A 19,002-nucleotide genomic window follows, 5' to 3' on the forward strand; every position below is an offset into this window, starting at 1 on the left:
ATTTTAATGAAAATATAAAGTGTATGAGAAGGCATACTACACTATAAAGTTCAAAAGAACTTAGATAAAACTTTTTACTTCTAATTATTCCTATAGTAAGTCAGGGAATTAGTATTTTAAACATTTTCCCCCTCTCATTCATCATATATAATGCCATATACTTGGAACTGTATTTTCTACTCAAGATAGATACATGAAAAACATACCAACCAAAATGTTTATACTTTTAGCATTTCCTGTATTCTAAACTTAGGGTAGTGTATTTATATTTTTAAAGTGGTAAAAATTTAAGTAATTCTAGGTAAAATAGTTTTAAAAAGAAAAAGGCTGCACTGATGTCCTTAAAGAGAAATTTATTTGCAGTTACTTAGATAATATTAAAAAGGTCATGTTTTAGTCAAAAGCACATTTGTGATTTGAGTTATGTTTGTGACTTTGAGCTTTAGGGTGTCTATAATATTTATTTATAATCACATTAATTGTTTTCAATTCTGTTTATTTTTTTTTTAAGTCTGTCTTGAAAGTACAACCAACGTGATTGTGCCTTAAACGAAATCAGTGTCTAAACAAATTCAGTATCTAAACACATCTTCACCAATGAACTTAGGGGAAAGGGAAGGAATTTCAAAACACAGACCAGGAAACAATCACAAAATATAGGTTTAATTACTACTGTTAAAAATAAAAAAAAAAAAATTAGAAAAAAAGAAACTACCAAGAAAACAAACATAAGTACTTGAGTAAGTCTTGCTATTCTGAATAATGTAACATCTTTTCTAAATTGTATAAACACAGTAGAAGTTTTAGAACACACAGACACTAAGGAAAAGAAAGGCTAGTTCCTTGGGAATTACTATGCAGTATGATACAATTACTTCAGGATAACAGAAGCAGAACCTTCCTTACAATTAGATTTTAACAAATGATTTTGCCGCTAATAGAAATGGGGAATGTGCGAATGACAAATTTTGGAGGGTGAAAGAAAAAAAATCTACTGAAGGTAAGCACTGGATACAGAACTGAGGTTTGCTTATTTTTCACAACCAAAAATAAGCAAGTTAAACTATCTGTACAAATAAAGCTTGATACTAAGTATGCAAACAGAAGCATAAACATTTGTAACTAATCACACCCATGAAAGACTGGGTTAACACTTCAAACACGGTATTGCAACTAGTGGACATACAAGGCAGAAATTTCTAAAATACTGTTACACAGATGAGTAATGTTAGTATAAATTCTTTATTTACATTAAAATCTGTTTCAGTTTGCTGGTGTGACCAAACCTTAGAAGGTATAATCCCTAAGGGTAAATCAGAATATAAGAGCAGATATTTAGATACCAGGTAAAGGCTCAATTCGAGGCAATCATAAACCTTCAAGATATTTTTCTAAAGTCACTGAAACCATTTTAGGTGGTGTTCTGGTGGTCAGCTAAAAGTGAACCGTTAATCACTAGTAGTTTTTATCCTTGCCATGATAATTTTCTGCACTGAATGGAAACACCATGAATAGAGACACATTTTAAGTAGTAGAAGATTGACATTCTGTCATGCTATTTGATTTTATAAAAAATCATAATAGACCCTCTCACTGTTAAAAGTTGTAGAGGAACTTTATAATAAATTCTTAAATATATTTCTGTGATGTCTAGCAATTGAATAAACTTGAAAGTAGAACAAAAATTTTGCTAATAACTGCTTTATATTACACAAGGAAATATATATGTATTTACACAAACTGAACTGAACTCCCTTCTCCACAAATAAGACTTCTAAACAGAAAAAAGTTCACAAAGGACTATAGAATGTGACTGGACACTTAACAACTAGACTACCTGGTTGAAATCAGATTTCAGTCCTCTGTCATTCTCAGAGTTTTTCTAATGCCTTTTGCAAAAAGTACAAGTAATGTGATTAAGTTTTATTTAGATTCCTTATTGAGGATAAATTGTTATAAATTCTACACTCACTCACTGAGCATAGAACTCATTGTTACTGAACATGAAAGTTAGGTTTTTTTCATGTGACCTAACTTTCCTCTACCAACTATAAACTCCAAAATAACATTTTCTGTCAGAGATAATATGGACAAAAATTGTGTGCTGAACAGAAAGTTTTGAAACTGCTTAAAATGCACCTACTGTTTAAACCAAACAAGTTTAACAAGTTTAAATTTATACTGCGAGTCCTTAGTGGTCATATAAATAAACGTTTCTCTTTTGTAAACCTCAGCAACTATATTCACACATCGAGTTGTCATCGAGTTAAACTACACCTTTTTAAAGAAAGTATTTTAAAGAGAACAATGAAGAATCCAAGTAAAAAAGTAGGTGTTAGGTTTTTAAATCTATTTTAAGAAATTAAAAATGGAAAGGTTAAGAATTTACTAAATCCTTATTTCCCTAATTGTGGTATTAACAAAAATTTCACAAAATGTATAAAACAGCATAAACATTCAACAGATAACACTAATATTAGTCATACTTATTCTTTCACTTGATTAGCATTTGTTGGGAAAACAAATGGCCAAAGTGCTTAATTTTCATTTAGAATGGAATAATCTGGCCTAACTGACCAATAATTAAAGAAAATAGTAGAGGATACAAGTATTCAAAGTTTTACACGAATAAGGAGGGTTTGCTATTTTGTCTGCTAAAGAGTTTTACCTCAACTTTAAATCTTCCTAAAATGCCAACATCCCAAAATAAAATTTAGTATTATCTGACTGTAGACTGAATAAACCTTCAACATCAATCCTTAGCACCTCAAACAATGACACAAAGTCATAACACATTTTTTTTCATGTAAGGACCAAGCAGTTTTAAAAACAATCTAAATGGCCTCAAAGCATTCTCAAACTTACATGAAAATTTGAGTACACATAATACTTCCAAAGAGTAGGACTGTTTTAAGATTCTCTTTGGATTCTAAGGATAACCATTTTGTTCATTTTTAAATAAATTATTATACAAAAATAAACAATTGAGGATGTTCTTTGTTTTTAGTTTACCCAGGCAAAGGCAACCACAATGTACACACAGGCTAGATTGTAACCTGTCCGCACAGAACAAATCAAGAGCGAGCAAGCCAAAAGGGACAAACGAAGCCTCCAATCTGATTTAAGCTCTTGTAACCATGGCTCCTAGAGCAGCTTATTCCTGCCATCTAGGTCTAAGATTGTGGGGCGCAGTTCCAAACCTACCAAAAATGGAAGCCAAGGGCATAAGCTGGCAGGCAGGCAAAAAGATCTTTTGACAGGAATCACTCCATGAGTTAGGGAAGTGGATGGAAGTGAGGGGAATATAATGAAGATTCTAGAATAAAGGCAGTGGCAGGATTAAGGAGAAGCCTTAGGAAGGGTTCTCACACTTCTAAAGTATACATGTTAACTGGGTGAGGACAAAAGTACAGTCCCCAGATTCAAATGAAATTTTAAATAATTATACGAGTGCCTACAGGCCAGAGTTAAATCCCTAGCAGTACTGTTAATATCAGATGTTATCAAGAGTGAACTGGAAACAGATTTTGTTTGTGCCTTTCCACAGACATTGAAGTCAAAGGAAGAAACTGCACCTACAACTAAGAACTAAGAGGCCAAAATACCACCTTCATAAACATTTGACCACAAATTTCCAAATTTGTGCTCTCATTTAGTTGAAGTTGCATTTATCCTAATTTACTGACATTTTTGTTTAAGCATGCCTACATTTTAAAAAATGGTGATTAGTTTTGAAATTTAAATCTTCTAGAACCTTCACCAAGATTACTATTAAAACCCTTAGTATAAAAGATTTCTGTGATCCTTACAATTGATGGAAGCCCTACTACTTTCACATTTTTTAATTTATATTTTGTGAAATATTAATGGTCAGATATCCCCAATTGCTAAAGAAAATATAGTATGATCTGGTTTCCCAAAATCGAAACATGGTTAATAAAAATAAAAAAAATTGTATTTACACAAAATAGCCTGAAAAATTAAAAAGAACGGTGAATCCTAGGTCCTACAGGGGAGGGAAAAGCGGCATCATAAATAAGTTCAAATTGAAAATTTGGAGTTTTTATCCTGTGCCCCATGCTATTTATTAACTGCCATATTTTAAAAACAACAATTACGTTACAAAGAAGAGGATTTATCATCCACATTTCTTCCTCATTCAGGTCAGCTTGGCTTTCTTCTTCGCAGGTCCTTTGTGCCCTTTGGCCTTTCTTCTTAAATTCCGCCTGTCGACCACAGGCACTTCCACTTCTATCTCCTCTGAGCTGCTATCCACAGTCTTCTCTGTTGATTGTGTCAACTGATCCAGTTGCTCAGAAGATGCTTCAGACTGCTCCTCTGACTGGTTCTTCTGTCCTGCATTCTGTGAAAATGGCACATCTTCAAGTTCAACCTCTATTAAAGAGCTCTGAGGAAGAGCTGGAGATGTTTCCTGGGGCTCAGCTACCCCCTCCTCACCCTGGTCTTCCAATGAGGCAGTAGTGTTGGGTGATACATTTTCAGGAATCGATTCTTCAGAAAATTCAGTTATCACGGAGTTTGGAAAACCACTGTCGGACCGTTCTTCATTTGGGCTAGTAGCTACATTGTCTGAACTCCCAAAATGTGCTTTCTTTCTTGAAACTAGAGGCAGCCTCTCTTCAGTGTGCCCCTTGTCATCAGATGGGCCTTCATCTAGCAACATTTCTGAGTCAGTTACATGTGAAGTCTAAAAACAAAAAACCCGGTGAACAACTTTTGCAGTATAGTTCTTACATAAATTATTCTCAGACACTAATATGCAATGACCCTGAACCACATTTTAAAGAATTCAGTACTCACTACTTTTGTTAATCGTGTGCACATGTTCTGAATACAGCTCAATTTCTTCGAAACTGTCTTACATGATAATTTGGATTCATTAAGTTCTTGCTTTAAAGATGCAATAAAAGTAATGATTTTACCCCAAAAAGTACTTAGGGCACAAACTTTATGTCAAGATTCTTCAAAACCATGAATCAACTCAGTTTTTAGTTTCCTGGTGTTACTGGAGCCAGAACCGAGAATCCTGGGACTTGACACTGTGCTACCCCACTGAGTTTGACTATTAGGTGAAAGGTGAGGGCAGCGAAAATGTTATTCATGTAATTATGTGAGACACTAATAAAATAATGCGATACAAGAGTTTTTTACCCTTAAATTGGAATATTCAAAAGTAGAAATTAAATTTCCTTTTTGATGTGGCACCTATATATACAATGGAATATTACTCAGCCATAAAAAAAGAATGAAATCTTGCCACTTGCAACAACATGGATGAACTTAGAGGGGATTATGCTTAGTGAAATAAGTCAGACAGAGAAAGATAAAAACCATATGATCTCATTTGTATGTGGAATCTAAAAAACAAAACAAAATGAAAACAGACTCAGATAAAAAGAACAAATGGGAGGTTGCCAGAACGGAGGGTGTGAGGGGACTGAAAGAGGTAGGGGATTAAGAGGTACAAACTTCCAGTTACAAAATAAACCACGGGGATGTAATACATAGCATAAGGAATATGGTCAACAATATTGTAATAACTTTATATAGGGAACAGATGGTTACTGGACTTACAGTGGTGATCATTTCATAATGTATGCAAAAATCAAATCACTATGTACTACACATGAAACTAATATTGTACATCAACTCTATTTCAATAAAAATAAATAATTAAATTTCTTTCAAAATATTCCATCAAGTTTTCCCCACTAATCTAATCTGTCTCCCTAATTAAAACAAATTAAAATGACAGTACTGGTCACAGACTATGTAAGTAATAGGTATTCAAATATTTGGTAAATAATGCTTTACCCATTTTTCTAAGCATTTCCTAAATCTACAAAGTGAAACTCATTTTGTTACCGTAAGTCAGACGAATGAAGTTACAAAGATTTGAATTTTAAAAAACATTACTGATTGCATCTTCTTAAAACACCCAATGTAGTAAAATTTATTTTTCCTGAAGGACTGTACATGTTAAAGTAGAGGAAGATATATATCCCACACTGCCCTAGCCAAGTCAGCAACACTGGACACTATAACTATAAAAAATTAGGATATTTCTCCATTACCTTATCCTGTGCAACAGCCTCAGGAGATTTTGAAGATTCTACCACCAGTGGAACAAGATTCGTAGAGTCTTCACTGGAATTAAAAGACTGCAATTTTAATTCTTCACCTAACACTTCACTAGTGGAGTCCTCCTCTTCTGTTATAAGTGAAGTCTTAAGAGTATCATCCATTATCTCACCATTCATAGGCTCTGATTCAGATTCCTACACCATCGAGGGCAAAAAAAGTCAGGACAGAATTACAGATTAACTTACTTGTCATACAAGGTGGGTCCATTCTCAGTCGCCCTGTCAGGCACCAGGACTCAAGATACATTCTACCACGTTACAGGACACAGGTTAAGGAACAGCAGAGTCAGTAAGAGAAAAGAATCCATAAGTACCCCAATTTCCCTCTGTTCTCATGGAGAAAAGACAGGACCAGGATGCTCTATGGACCCAGTGTGGGCCTGAGATTCAGTGAAGAGACCCTGCCTCCTTCTTTCTCTTCCTCCATATAGGGCAGTGACAGGAAGAACCTTTTCAGTAAAAAGCCACCAGAGAATGTCTAGATTTGGTGCCAGCTCTTTACAGAACATCAGCTGCTCAGCGCTCGGAATCCTTGGGGCCCCTGGGAAGTCACAGTTTAGCATGCAGGGGGAGGAAGCAGTAGCAGTCTTGTGGGAAGCTGAGTTTGGGTACAGCTTCTTGCTGGGAGGAGAGAGCCCTCAGTCTTAGTGAGCTCATTCTCCTGTCAACAAAGGGTCATCTTTGAACAATGCTGCTCCTTAAATCACATTAAAATACGGAAAAGCGATTTGATAACACTAAGTCTCCAATTTCTGAAACTCCTCCTCCAAGGTTTATCAATTTACAAGATTTTCATTAACATCTAATATTTCTAATTAATCCTAATGACATTCTAATAATTAGAGATCATTTTATTTAATTATCATTTAAAAAATTAGAACACTGGGCTTCCCTGGTGGCGCAGTGGTGAAGAATCCGCCTGCCAATGCAAAGGACACGGGTTCGAGCCCTGATCCGGGAGGATCCCACATGCTGTTGAGCGGCTAGGCCCGTGTGCCACAACTCTGAGCCTGCACTCTAGAGCCCGCAAGCCACAACTACTGAGCCCGCATGCTTAGAGCCCATGCTCCGCAGCAAGAGAAGCCGCTGTAATGAGAAGCCCATGCACCGCAACGAAGAGTAGCCCCCGCTCACCACAACTAGAGAAAGTCCACTAACAGCAACAAAGACCCAATGCAGCCAAAAATAAAATAAATTTAAATTAATTAAAAATAAAATAAAAATTAGAACACTGATGCACTCAAATTTTAAGAAACAGACTTGGCTGGATTATATAGAACCCCTGAATTCATATAATGAATGCTTTCCTAAGGGATACTGAAATCACAGACTTAGAAAAATTAATCTGGCCAGAGAGTATAAAGAATAAACTGCACACAGAAGGTAATTATAATAAAACTCACAAAAGGACCAACTACGGTAAGAGAAATGTTAAAAGGAAGGAAATGAGAAAGATATAGCAAAAGTTTTTATAAAAAAAAAAAACCAGAATTTTGGTGAGTAGCTACAAGGGAGAAGCAACAGAAGAGAAAAACTCAGTCCTTCAAGTTCTAGGTTTGGGAACAATGAAAAATAAGAAATAGGAAAAAAGGCTCAATAGAGAAGTGATAGGAAAGAACAGAGATGTTAAAATTTAAGATGATAAAAGACATCTGTCTAAACAGAAATATTCAGAAGGCAAGTAATACTGAAGTCTGGATCAATATTGAAAGTCTGGAGTTATTGGTCATCCCCACAGAGATGACCATTCAGCCATTAGACTAGATGCATTTTCAAAAGAGAAGAAAGTCAAGAACTGAGTCTTCTAGAATGTCCACAAATACAGGGGAAAAAAACAGGAAGCAGAAGAGTCAAAAAGCAAATAAATAAAACCAAAACAAAACTTCAGAGAGGAAAACCAAGAAACCAGAACACAACAGTGTTAAAGCCAGGGTACTAAAGAATCCGGAGGAAGAGAGAGTAGTCAACCTAGGTAAGGAAACCCACCAGAATTGAGTGAAAGTGTCACTGGTGACCTACAAGAGTAGGTACTCACATGTATTGTTGGACAAAAGAAACAGGTTACATGAAGGATGTACAGTATAATCTTAAACTGAAAAAAAAAAAAAACAACCACAAAAATATACATTCCCGTAGACATCTAGAAGCATATAAATCCCTTTTTTAAAATATGTTTTGTGGCTTCCCTGGTGGCGCAGTGGTTCAGAGTCCGCCTGCCGATGCAGGGGACGCGGGTTCGTGCCCCGGTCCAGGAAGATCCCACATGCCGCGGAGCGGCTGGGCCCGTGAGCCATGGCCGCTGAGCCTGCGCGTCCGGAGCCTGTGCTCCGCAACGGGAGAGGCCACAACAGTGAGAGGCCCGCATACCGCAAAAAAAAAAAAAAAAAAAAAAAAAAAAAAAAAAAAGTGTGTGTTTCCCTAATTTTTACAAGAGAAAAAATGTCATTTAAAAATACAACTTCATGAAGTAGAGGAAACAGGAGCTAAATTGGAGCAAGTTAATAAATAAAATCAGTAATGCAGTTTCACTTGCTTAGCTCCTGGCTGGACTTGACAAACAGGTAAAAGATTTTTAAAGAAACTTAAGTATGTTTCAAAGAAGAAATAAGGAATCTGTAAGAGAGGAAAAGATTGAAGATATTAAAGAAAAAGAAGGCTAGGAAATAGAGAAAATGAAAAAAGAAACGAAGCCAGATAAAGAGTTTTTTACTCAGTCACAAAGGATTTTCCTCCTTGTTTTCTAGTTGTAAAAAAAATGAATTTAGTTATTTTTCTAGGAATTTGTAAATCAACTGTAGTCAAATACATATGTTTTTTCTGGACAACTAATTCTATCCTTCTAACCAAAATAGGGGTGCAATTTAGGGCTTGTTGGACATTAAGGCGTTCTAACTGGTTTTATAAGGTAGACCTCTTATAGTCACATTTGTCACTTCTTAAGTATGTTTAATTCTACAAATTAATTTGTATTTTAAATACACTGAGGGACATTACTAACTAAACATCCTCTATTTTATCTTTGCAATATGTCAAACTTTATAAACTCAGTTTGAAATATAAAATACTCGTAACTTTATCCTCTACTACCGGACCTTGCTTTACACATATATACTTTTTTTTTTTTTTTTTAATTTATTTTGGCTGTGTTGGGCCTTCGTTGCTGCACGCGGGCTTTCTCTAGTTGCAGCAAGCAGGGGCTACTCTTCATTGCAATGCGCAGGCTTCTCACTGCGATGGCTTCCCTTGTTGCAGAGCACGGGCTCTAGGCTCACGGGCTTCAGTAGTTGCAGCACATGGGCTCAGCAGTTGTGGCTCGCGGGCTCTAGAGCGCAGGCTCAGTTGTGTGGCACACAGGCTTAGCTGCTCCGTGGCATGTGGGATATTCCTGGACCAGGGCTCGAACCCATGTCCCCTGCATTGGCAGGCGGATTCTTAACCACTGCGCCACCAGGGAAGTCCTGACATATATGCTTTTTAACATTAAATACAATTTCTACTAAGAGTCTAAAATACATCGTTATGCTTTTCTTACAATATATGACTAAGAAAGTTAAATTTTACTTCCATTCATTTTATTTAATAAGTGAATCTCCTACCTTTTCACCTTCTTGCTTTTCCAGGCCTGGCTGGGTTTCTGGTGCTGGTCGAACATTTTTATCACTACTTTCATCCTCAAATTCAATCACACTCTGTTCAGGTTCTTCTTCCAAGAATTCTTCTGAGCTCTCTGATGTTCGTGCAGTAGACTCCAATCTACAAAACCAAAAAAAACATTCTTACTTGTTTTATTAAAGATGAATATAAAATTTCAGGAATCTGTTAATAAAGTAACACTTTAGAGAATCAACTAAGTGTTGTTCAGACAACAACTTCAAATTTTATAGGTCCAAAACCAACCTCTTCATCTTCTTACAAGTTTGTTCTCTTTCCTACCTTGTTCTCCAGTTCGATCACCACCTTTTCAATTATGTAAACTAGACCTTTCTTTTACTCTATCTATATTGATTGGATCTTACTCTCCTAGGATGAGCATACATCTCAGCTTACCTGAAACAGTCCAGTTTACAACTTTTGTCCCTGGCATAATTACGGGCATCCCTCATTTTACTGCACTTTGTTTTACTGCATTTTGAAGATACTATGTTTTTACTAATTGAACGTTTGTGGCAATCCTGTGCTAAGCAAGTCCACTAAAGCCATTTTTCCAACAGTATTTGCTCACTTCATGTCTGTGTCACGTTTTGGTAATTCCCACAATACTTTGAACTTTTTTTGTTATTATTATATTTGTTACAGTGATCTGTGATTAGTGATGGTTGATGTTACAATTTTAACTGTTTCCAGGTGCCACAGGTCACACATATGACCAACTTTTTTTGTAATAAATTTTTATATTGGAGTATAGTTTACTTACAATGTAGCGTTAGTTTCTGCTGTATAGAAAAGTGAATTGGTTATACATATACCTATGTCCAGTCTTAAGATAGCAAACTTAACTGATAAATGTTGTGTGTGTTCTGACTATTGAAACTGATTGGCCATTCCCCATCTCTCTCCCTCTCTTTGGGTCTCCCTATTCCCTGAGACAAAACAATACTGAATTAGGCCAATTAATAACCCTGCAATGGCTCTAAGTGTTCAAATGAAAGGAAGAGTCACACATCTTCTCACTTTAAATCAAAAGCTAGAGATGATTAAACTTAGTGAGAAAGGCACGTTGAAAGCTGAGATAGGTAGAAAGCTATGTCTCTTGTGCCAAACAGTTAGCCAAGCTGTGAATACAAAGCAAAAGTTCTTGAAAAAAATTAACGGTGCTACTCTAAGTGAACACACCAGTGATAAGAAAGCAAAACAGCCTTATTGCCGATATGGAGAAAAAGTTTTAGTGGTCTGGCTAGAAGATCAAACCAGCCACAACATTCTCTTAAGCCAAAGCCTAATCCAGAACGAGGCCCTAACTCTCTTCAATTCTATGAAGGCTGAAAGAGGTGAGGATGCTACAGAAAAGGAGTCTGAAACTAGCAGAGGTTGGTTCATGAGGTTTAAGGAAAGAAGCTCTCTCCGTAACAGTGCCAGGTGAAATAGCTAGTGCTGATGTAGAAGCTGTATCAAGTTATCCAGAAGATCTAGCTTAGATAATGAATGAAGGTGGCTACACTAAACAACAGATTTTCAATGCACACAAAAAACCCTATTGGAACAAGATGTCATCTAGGACTTTCAGGGCTAGAGAAGAGAAGCCAATTCCTGGCTTAAACTTTCAAAGGACATCCAAAATATATAAACAGCTCATGAAGCTCAATATTAAAAAAAACAAACAACCCAATCAAAAAATGGGCAGAAGACCTAAATAGACATTTCTTCAAAGAAGACATACAGATGGCCAAGAGGCGCATGAAAAGCTGCTCAACATCACTAATTATTAGAGAAATGCACATCAAAGCTACAATGAGGTATCACCTCACACCAGTTAGAATGGACATTATCAGAAAATCTACAAACAACCAATGCTGGAGAGGGTGTGGAGAAAAGGGAACCCTCTTGCACTGTTGGTGGGAATGTAAATTGATACAGCCACTATGGAGAACAGTATGGAGGTTCCTTAAAAAACTAAAAACTGAATTACCATATGAACCAGCAATCCCACTACTGGGCATATACCCAGAGAAAACCATAATTCAAAAAGACACATGCACCCCAATGTTCATTGTAGCACTATTTACAATAGCCAGGTCATGGAAGCAACCTAAATGCCCATCAACAGATGAATGGATAAAGAAGATGTGGTACATATACACAATGGAATATTACTCAGCCATAAAAAGGAACGAAACTGGGTCATTTGTAGAGACGTGGATGGATCTAGAGACTGTCATACAGAGCGTAGTAAGTCAGAAAGAGAAAAACAAATATCGTATATTAACGCATGTTTGTGGAATCTAGAAAAATGGTACAGAGGAACCAGTTTGCAAGGCAGAAATAGAGACACAGATGTAGAGAACAAACGTATGGACACCAAGGGGGGGAAGCGGGGGTGGGGGGGGCAGGGGGGATGAATTGGGCGATTGGGATTGACATGTATACCCTGATGTGTATAAAATGGATAACTAATAAGAACCTGCTGTATATAAATAAATAAATAAAGGTAGCACAGCCACAGATGTATCCACCCACTTAAAAAAAAAGTTTCAAAGGACAAGCTGACTCTCTTGCTAGGCACTAATGCAGCTGGTGACTTGAAGTTGAAGCCAGTGCTCATTTACCATTCTGAAAATCCTAGGGCCCTTAAGAAGTATGCTAAATCTACTCCACTGTCCTCCATAAATGGAACAACAAAGCCTGGATGACAGCACACCTGCTGACAACGTAGTTTACTGAATATTTTAAGGCCACTGTTAAGACCTATTGCTCAGGAAAAAAAAATTTCTTTCAAAATGTGACTGCTCATTGACAATGTACCTGGTCACCCAAGAGCTCTGATGGAGATGTACAATGAAATTCATGTTGTTTTCATACCTGCTAACACACCATGCACTCTGCAGCCCATGGATCAAGGAAGCATTTTGACTTTGAAGTCTTATTATTTAAGAATTACAGTTCATAAGGCTATAGTTGCCACAGATAGAGATTCCTCTGATGGATCTGGGCAAAGCCAATTGAAAACCTTCTGAAAAAGATTAACCATTCTAGATGCCACTATGAACATTCACGATTCATGGGAAGAGGTCAAATATCAACATCACCAGGAGTTTGGAAGAAGTTGATTCAAACCCTCATGGATGACTTTGAGGGGTTCGAGACTTCAGTGGAGGAGGTCACTGAAGATGTGGTAGAAATAGCAAGAGAATCAGAATTAGAAGTGGAGCCTGAAGATGTGACTGAATTGCTGCAATCTCAAGATAAAACTTTAATGGATGAGGAGTTGCTTATTGTGTATGAGCAAAGAGACTGATTTCTTGAGATGGAATCCACTCCTGCTGAAAATGCTGTGAAGATTGTTGAAATGACAAAGGATTTAGACTATGACATAAACTTAGTAGACGAAGCCACATCAGGGTTTGAGAGGATGGACTCCAATTTTGAAAGAATTTCTACTGTGGGTAAAATGCTATCAAACGGCATCGCATGCTACAGAGAAATCGTTAGTGAAAGGAAGAAGTCAGCCAATCTATGTGGCAAAGTTCATGGCTGTCTTATTTAAAAAATGGCCACAGTCAACCCAACCTTCAGCAATCACCATCCTGATCAGTCATCAGCCACCAACATTGAGGCGAGACCCTCCACCAGCAAAAAGATTACGACTCATTGAAGGCTCAGATGACAGCATTTTTTTTCAACCAATAAAGTATTCTTAAATTAAGGTATGTACTTTTTTTTTTAAACATAATGCTATCGCACACTTAACAGACTACAGGATAGTGTAAAAAACTTTTATGTGCACTAGCAAACCAAAATATTTAATTTATTGTGATGGTCACTTTATTGCGGTAGTCTGGAACTGAACCTACATCTCTGAGGTATGCGTGTATTAATAATGCCCCTTTCATTCTCAAAAATTTCAGTTTGGACAATAAACGACATCGTTTAGTTCTACCTGTGAAATGCCTTTCAAACAAATACGTAACTTTATTCCCATTCTCATCTTCCTACTTCCGGCCCAATTCTCTCTGGACACTGTAACTTCTTCCCAACTCATGTTCAGACTTGCAATATATACATTCTTTAATAAGGTTTTCAGAACTATGTTTCTTTTTTTTTTTTTTTTTTTTGCCTGCATCCATGGCATGCAAGATCTTAGTTCCCCGAAGAGGGATCGAACCCAGGACCCCTGAAGTGGAAGCGCAGGGTCTTACCCACTGGACCGCCCGGTAAGTCACCAGAGTTTGTTTCTAATACACATATCTGTACCAGTGACAGTCCAGCTCAGAAAATTCTGATGGTTCTCTATGGCTTGGAGAATAAAGCATACCTCCTTTCAAAGCCTAACATGACCAGACCCTTATATTTTTACCTCCTACTCGATGCTACCATTTACCTATACATCAGTTTTCCTTACCAACACTCCTCCCAGCTTTGTGCCTTTGCTCATGTTACTCCTGCAGTCTAGAACTGCACAGTGCAATACAATAGCCACGAGACACTTGTCATTATTTACAGTAATTAAAACTGAGTGAAATTAAAACCTCAGCTCCTCAGTTGCACTAGCCATACTTCAAGTGCTGGGTGATGAGCAAACTGAGTAGTGGCTGCCATGCTGGACAGGGAAGGGCAGACAAAGAACATGTCCACCATGACAGAAGGTTCTTGAACAGCCGTGGTGGAGACCAGGGGTGAGCAAACTTTTCCTTTAGGTTTTGTGAGCCATATGGTCTCTGAACAACTACCCAACTCCACCAGGGTAAAGCAAAAGCAACCATAATAAAAATGTGAACTAATAAGCACAGATGTGTTACAATAAAATTTTATTTACAACAATAGGTGGTGGGCCAGATTTGGCCTATAGACCATAGTTTGTAGACCCTCGAACTAGAAAAGAAAGTCTTCTTTCCCAACTCTGCTTGTTGAGTTTCTACTTATCTTTGAAGCCCTGGCACAAATGTCAAATTTCTCTATCCCCTCAATTAGAATCAATCACACCCTCCTTTGCATCCACAGCACTTTGCACTTCTATTATTATATCACAATCCACCTTGCAGTGCTCTTAACCTGTGTCACAGGTACAGATATGTGTATTAGAAACTTATAGACAGTCAATTCTTCAAGGGCAAAGATGAAGTTTTGTTCTTCATAGTGTCTGAGCACTTAAGCATTTAGTCTCACTGTTACTATTTTATGAAAAGCAAAAAAAAAGTCCACAATAATTCTGAGATGTTCAATTTAAAAATTTACTGTTACATTCCCTTCTAAAAAGGGTATGACAACAAAATGTTGCTCAGTGAAAAAAACTATAATTATCTAAACTCATTACTCTTTTCACAAATTAAATATTTACTTAAATTTGACTTTAAAGTGATGAATTTTTCATTAAAATATAACATTTACATAATTATCCAAATTTAAAGTTACATACATAATGAAATTGGCAGAGTTACAGAATTCTCTACCTGGGTAGAATAATTTCACAACTAAAATGGCAACACTATGAATGGTTGACTCAGGAACAGTTAGCAAGACTATCAGAGCAAAAGCCTAATTTAACTATAATATTGAAAATCTTGCTTTCTTTAAGATTCAAAGGAAGATGGAGAATAAGGTTTTAATCCAAGTGGTCTGTTGATTCAGCTGGCTATTAAGTTTCTGGAGGAGTTGACAATACCATTTATGGCTATCACTAATTTGTTATATTCTATAACCCAGTAAAATGAATTCGTTATAAAGTAAAATTGAGGGTTTTTTAAATTGACTAAACCTCAGCACTGCTAAAAACCATAGCTACTGTCAAATTCAAAGTTGACAATAATGACTCATTTGGGATAATATAATCACTAGAATATTCTCCTGGATTTTCACACAAGAGACTAAATCATGAGTTTATTCCACTCTCTTACTAGCAACTTCTCGCTATACCACTGTCAAAGTGACACTTACCAAGTGTAATCAATAATCTTGTGGAAGAACTCAAATACAAAGTTCTACACCAAGGTCATTTACTACACAAACAATAAACTTCACCTTAAAAACTAAACACTAATAATATGAAAATAAGAATAAACAAAATAACGAGAGTAAAATAAACAATACTTCACTTGTTCACTGAAGCTGTAGGTGAAGTCTGGGGAGTCTTTTCATCTTCCCCTTGAGAACTACTAAATTCAGAATCCTGAAACCGTTTTCCAATCTTTGGCCGCTTTAGATGACTACTTCGAGTACGAGTGGAAACAGGTGTTTTACCGTGACCTGAGGAAAAAACGGCAAAACTATAATTGATTGATTATGTATTCAAAGGATTACCTATTAAAATACACAGAAATGAAAAAAAATACACAGAAATGCAAGAACTACGCTAGTTTACCTAAATCCCCAACATTACACACTTCCTCTCTGTCACTTCAGGTTAAGAAACCATGTCAGTGTCTTTTTCTAAACTATGAAATAACCTTGTCAGTATTCATTCCTCACATTTCTGTGTCACCTTGAGTTTTTGCAAAGTGTTTCTGCATTTTCACTTAGACCCCCTTCCAATAATCTTGGGAAATGAACAAGGTACACATTACTGTCCCTATGTTACAGGTAAGGAAATGAAAACAAAAAAAGGCAAAATAGCTTACCTAACTGTTCACACAGCAAAATCAGTGGTAAAAGAACACAGATCTAGATTTTAGGGCGGGAGAAGTCTTCACTTTACTCTAAGGGACACACCCACACAGACACAGACACACACACTTAATTCTAACTGTCTCAAACACTTACTAATAGACCAGCTGAATTTCTTACCTTCAGAAGTACTTGCAAAGGCATCTTTTAGAGAATCAATCTAAAACAGAGATACAGATTAAAACCACAAGTTTTAGGTCCTTTCTTCTCCCTATGGATCTACTTCATACAGTTACAAAGAAAATCCTTTTAAAAGTTTTTCAAATAGCACCTTTTGTACTCACTATTCATCGACTAAGAAACTCACTTAGGAAGTAAAGAAGTTATATTATAGCTTCAGTTTATTATGAGCTTAAGAACTTAGGAAGCCATCTAACATGCTATAGTGATATACAAGGGGTTTCTGAATGTTCTGTTCTTGGCTCCCTTCTCTTCTCAGTCCTCATCCTCCTTCTATGTAACTGTATCTACTACCTTTACTTCAACAGCTATTTGCTGATGAATCCAAATATACAATTTAATCTCCCCAACTCTCGCCCCGATTTTCAAAGCTCTATTTCCAGTGAAATCTCTCTCCAGCGGATACTCCACCAATTTCACATCCAACTTGTCCCAAACTGAAATCTTACATTTTCCCAATATTATCCTCTATCTTGGTTAATGGCAATAACAATTCAGTATGCCATTCCAACCAAAATCCTGTGAGGCAGTAATGCCTTCTTCTTGTCCCTCATTCAATCAACCACAAAGCCTGTCAATTTTGACTCTGAAGAATCTCTCAAAACTGTCCCCTCTTTTGTACTACCAATGCTTTAATTCAAGCATTTATCATCTTTATCATGAAGGTGTACACCTTATATATGTACAATTTTTGTCAATTATACCTCAATAAAGCTAAAAAAAATTATGTAGTTAAAATAAACAAACAAAACCACTTCCCCATGTGGCTACTGATTAATAAAAAAGATAAAAAAACAGTTTAATATGAGAAATATTTTTCCTTGAATTAATTAAAATATTAAAGTAATATAAGGAATATGAATTTCTAAAATGAAAAAAAGTCTAATTTATATTGCCAACCTTATAATATGGTGAAATCTTAATATGTTCTCATTAAAATGACACATTTTAAACTATATGGCTTAAGATAAAAGTAGATCATTGCTCTCACCACAGGTATGAGAAGAGTAGATTTTTCTACTTTCCCTGGTCTTATGATATCTGACCAGGACTAAAATGCATTTGAATATATCTGAGGAATTTGGAATGCAGTATAATAGAACTGGGGCTTATTCTGAAGTCTGAAATTCCAAAGGTAGAAAAAAAAAAACTGAACTCCTTATATATAGTTACTGTATCAATATTATTTATATTATCCTTAAAAATGTTTTTAAAAACTTTTACTCAAAATAGTCAACGCTCATGCTAACTAAGACAGGAGAAAAGAGGCATAAATAGGGCCTCCCTGGTGGCGCAGTGGTTCAGAGTCCGCCTGCCGATGCAGGGGACACGGGTTTGTGCCCCGGTCCGGGAAGATCCCACATGCCGCGGAGCGGCTAGGCCTGTGAGCCATGGCCGCTGAGCCTGCGCATCCGGAGCCTGTGCTCCGCAACGGGAGAGGCCACAACAGTGAGAGGCCCGTGTACCGCAAAAAAAAAAAGGGCACAAATAATTCCCCAAAGCACTGTGTCTCCGAAATGTACATGCATTTACAGACATATTCAACACTCACTAAAAATATATTCAGATACCCGTGTACAAAACAAATATGACTGTATTAAACGCCACCACAACAAAACACTGCATAAAAATAGACCTCTAGGACCCCATCAATGAACATGTATTTTAAATAATATCAAGTAGTTTCTAGAAAAGTACCTGGTAAATCCTCTGGAATTCAGTAATGGGACCTGCCCTTCTACTTTCACGTTACCTAGTATTTGCAAAGTATATTACATTCTACAAAGACCTAACACATATAGCCACAGACTTCCCAAAGTAACTTCATAACCTTTGACCTACTACTAATTCCACTTCTAGAAATTTATCTGTGCAAGGAAATAATTATATTTGCTCAAAGATTCATATATAAATGCATTCATGGCTGGGTCACTTATAAATATAAAAAACTTAAGTATAAATGTTAAGGAAACAAATGCTGATATTTATATATAATAGAATAGTGTACTATTTAACAACGATTTAAAACAGTAATGACATAGAAAATGCTTACAATATTATGTTAATGGAGAAAAGCAGTTAGAAGCAGCATAAAAGAATAAAAACAAAAATGAAACATATGCAGATACATGTTTCATAATATATATTAAGTACATATACAAAAATGTTAGTTGCTACATCTAAGGTAATGGAATTATAGCTTTTTATTTTCTTCTATATTATTTTGTGTATTCCAAATTATTTTTCAAAGAAAATTAAATCTTAGAAACCAACTAACATAAAATGCCAAGTAACTAACACAACAGAAGTTACATAAGTCTGTTGAATGAACAATAACATTAAA

The 19,002-nt window shown here is 36.2% G+C and overlaps 1 protein-coding gene across 7 annotated transcripts in view; it reads right to left on the reverse strand.

Annotated features, from left to right (window-relative positions):
- Positions 1-71: 71 nt before the first annotated feature.
- FAM169A (family with sequence similarity 169 member A) overlaps positions 72-19,002 on the reverse strand; it is a 66,341-nt gene continuing 47,410 nt past the window's right edge. For 6 of the 7 annotated variants that reach the window (XM_079916438.1, XM_079916442.1, XM_079916443.1 and 3 more), the window contains exons 9-13: positions 16,599-16,638; positions 15,911-16,061; positions 9,761-9,917; positions 6,096-6,299; positions 73-4,708 (exon numbers count right to left, since the gene is read on the reverse strand). In XM_079916438.1, the coding sequence (XP_079772564.1) occupies positions 4,160-4,708; positions 6,096-6,299; positions 9,761-9,917; positions 15,911-16,061; positions 16,599-16,638 (1,101 nt within the window). In that variant the 3' untranslated portion in view covers positions 73-4,159. Of the gene's footprint in view, positions 4,709-6,095; positions 6,300-9,760; positions 9,918-15,910; positions 16,062-16,598; positions 16,639-19,002 lie in introns of all 7 variants that reach the window. The other variant, XM_079916441.1, reaches the window with a different exon arrangement.

This window comes from Stenella coeruleoalba (genome assembly GCF_951394435.1).
Source record: "Stenella coeruleoalba genome assembly, chromosome: 3".
NCBI lineage: Eukaryota > Metazoa > Chordata > Mammalia > Artiodactyla > Delphinidae > Stenella > Stenella coeruleoalba.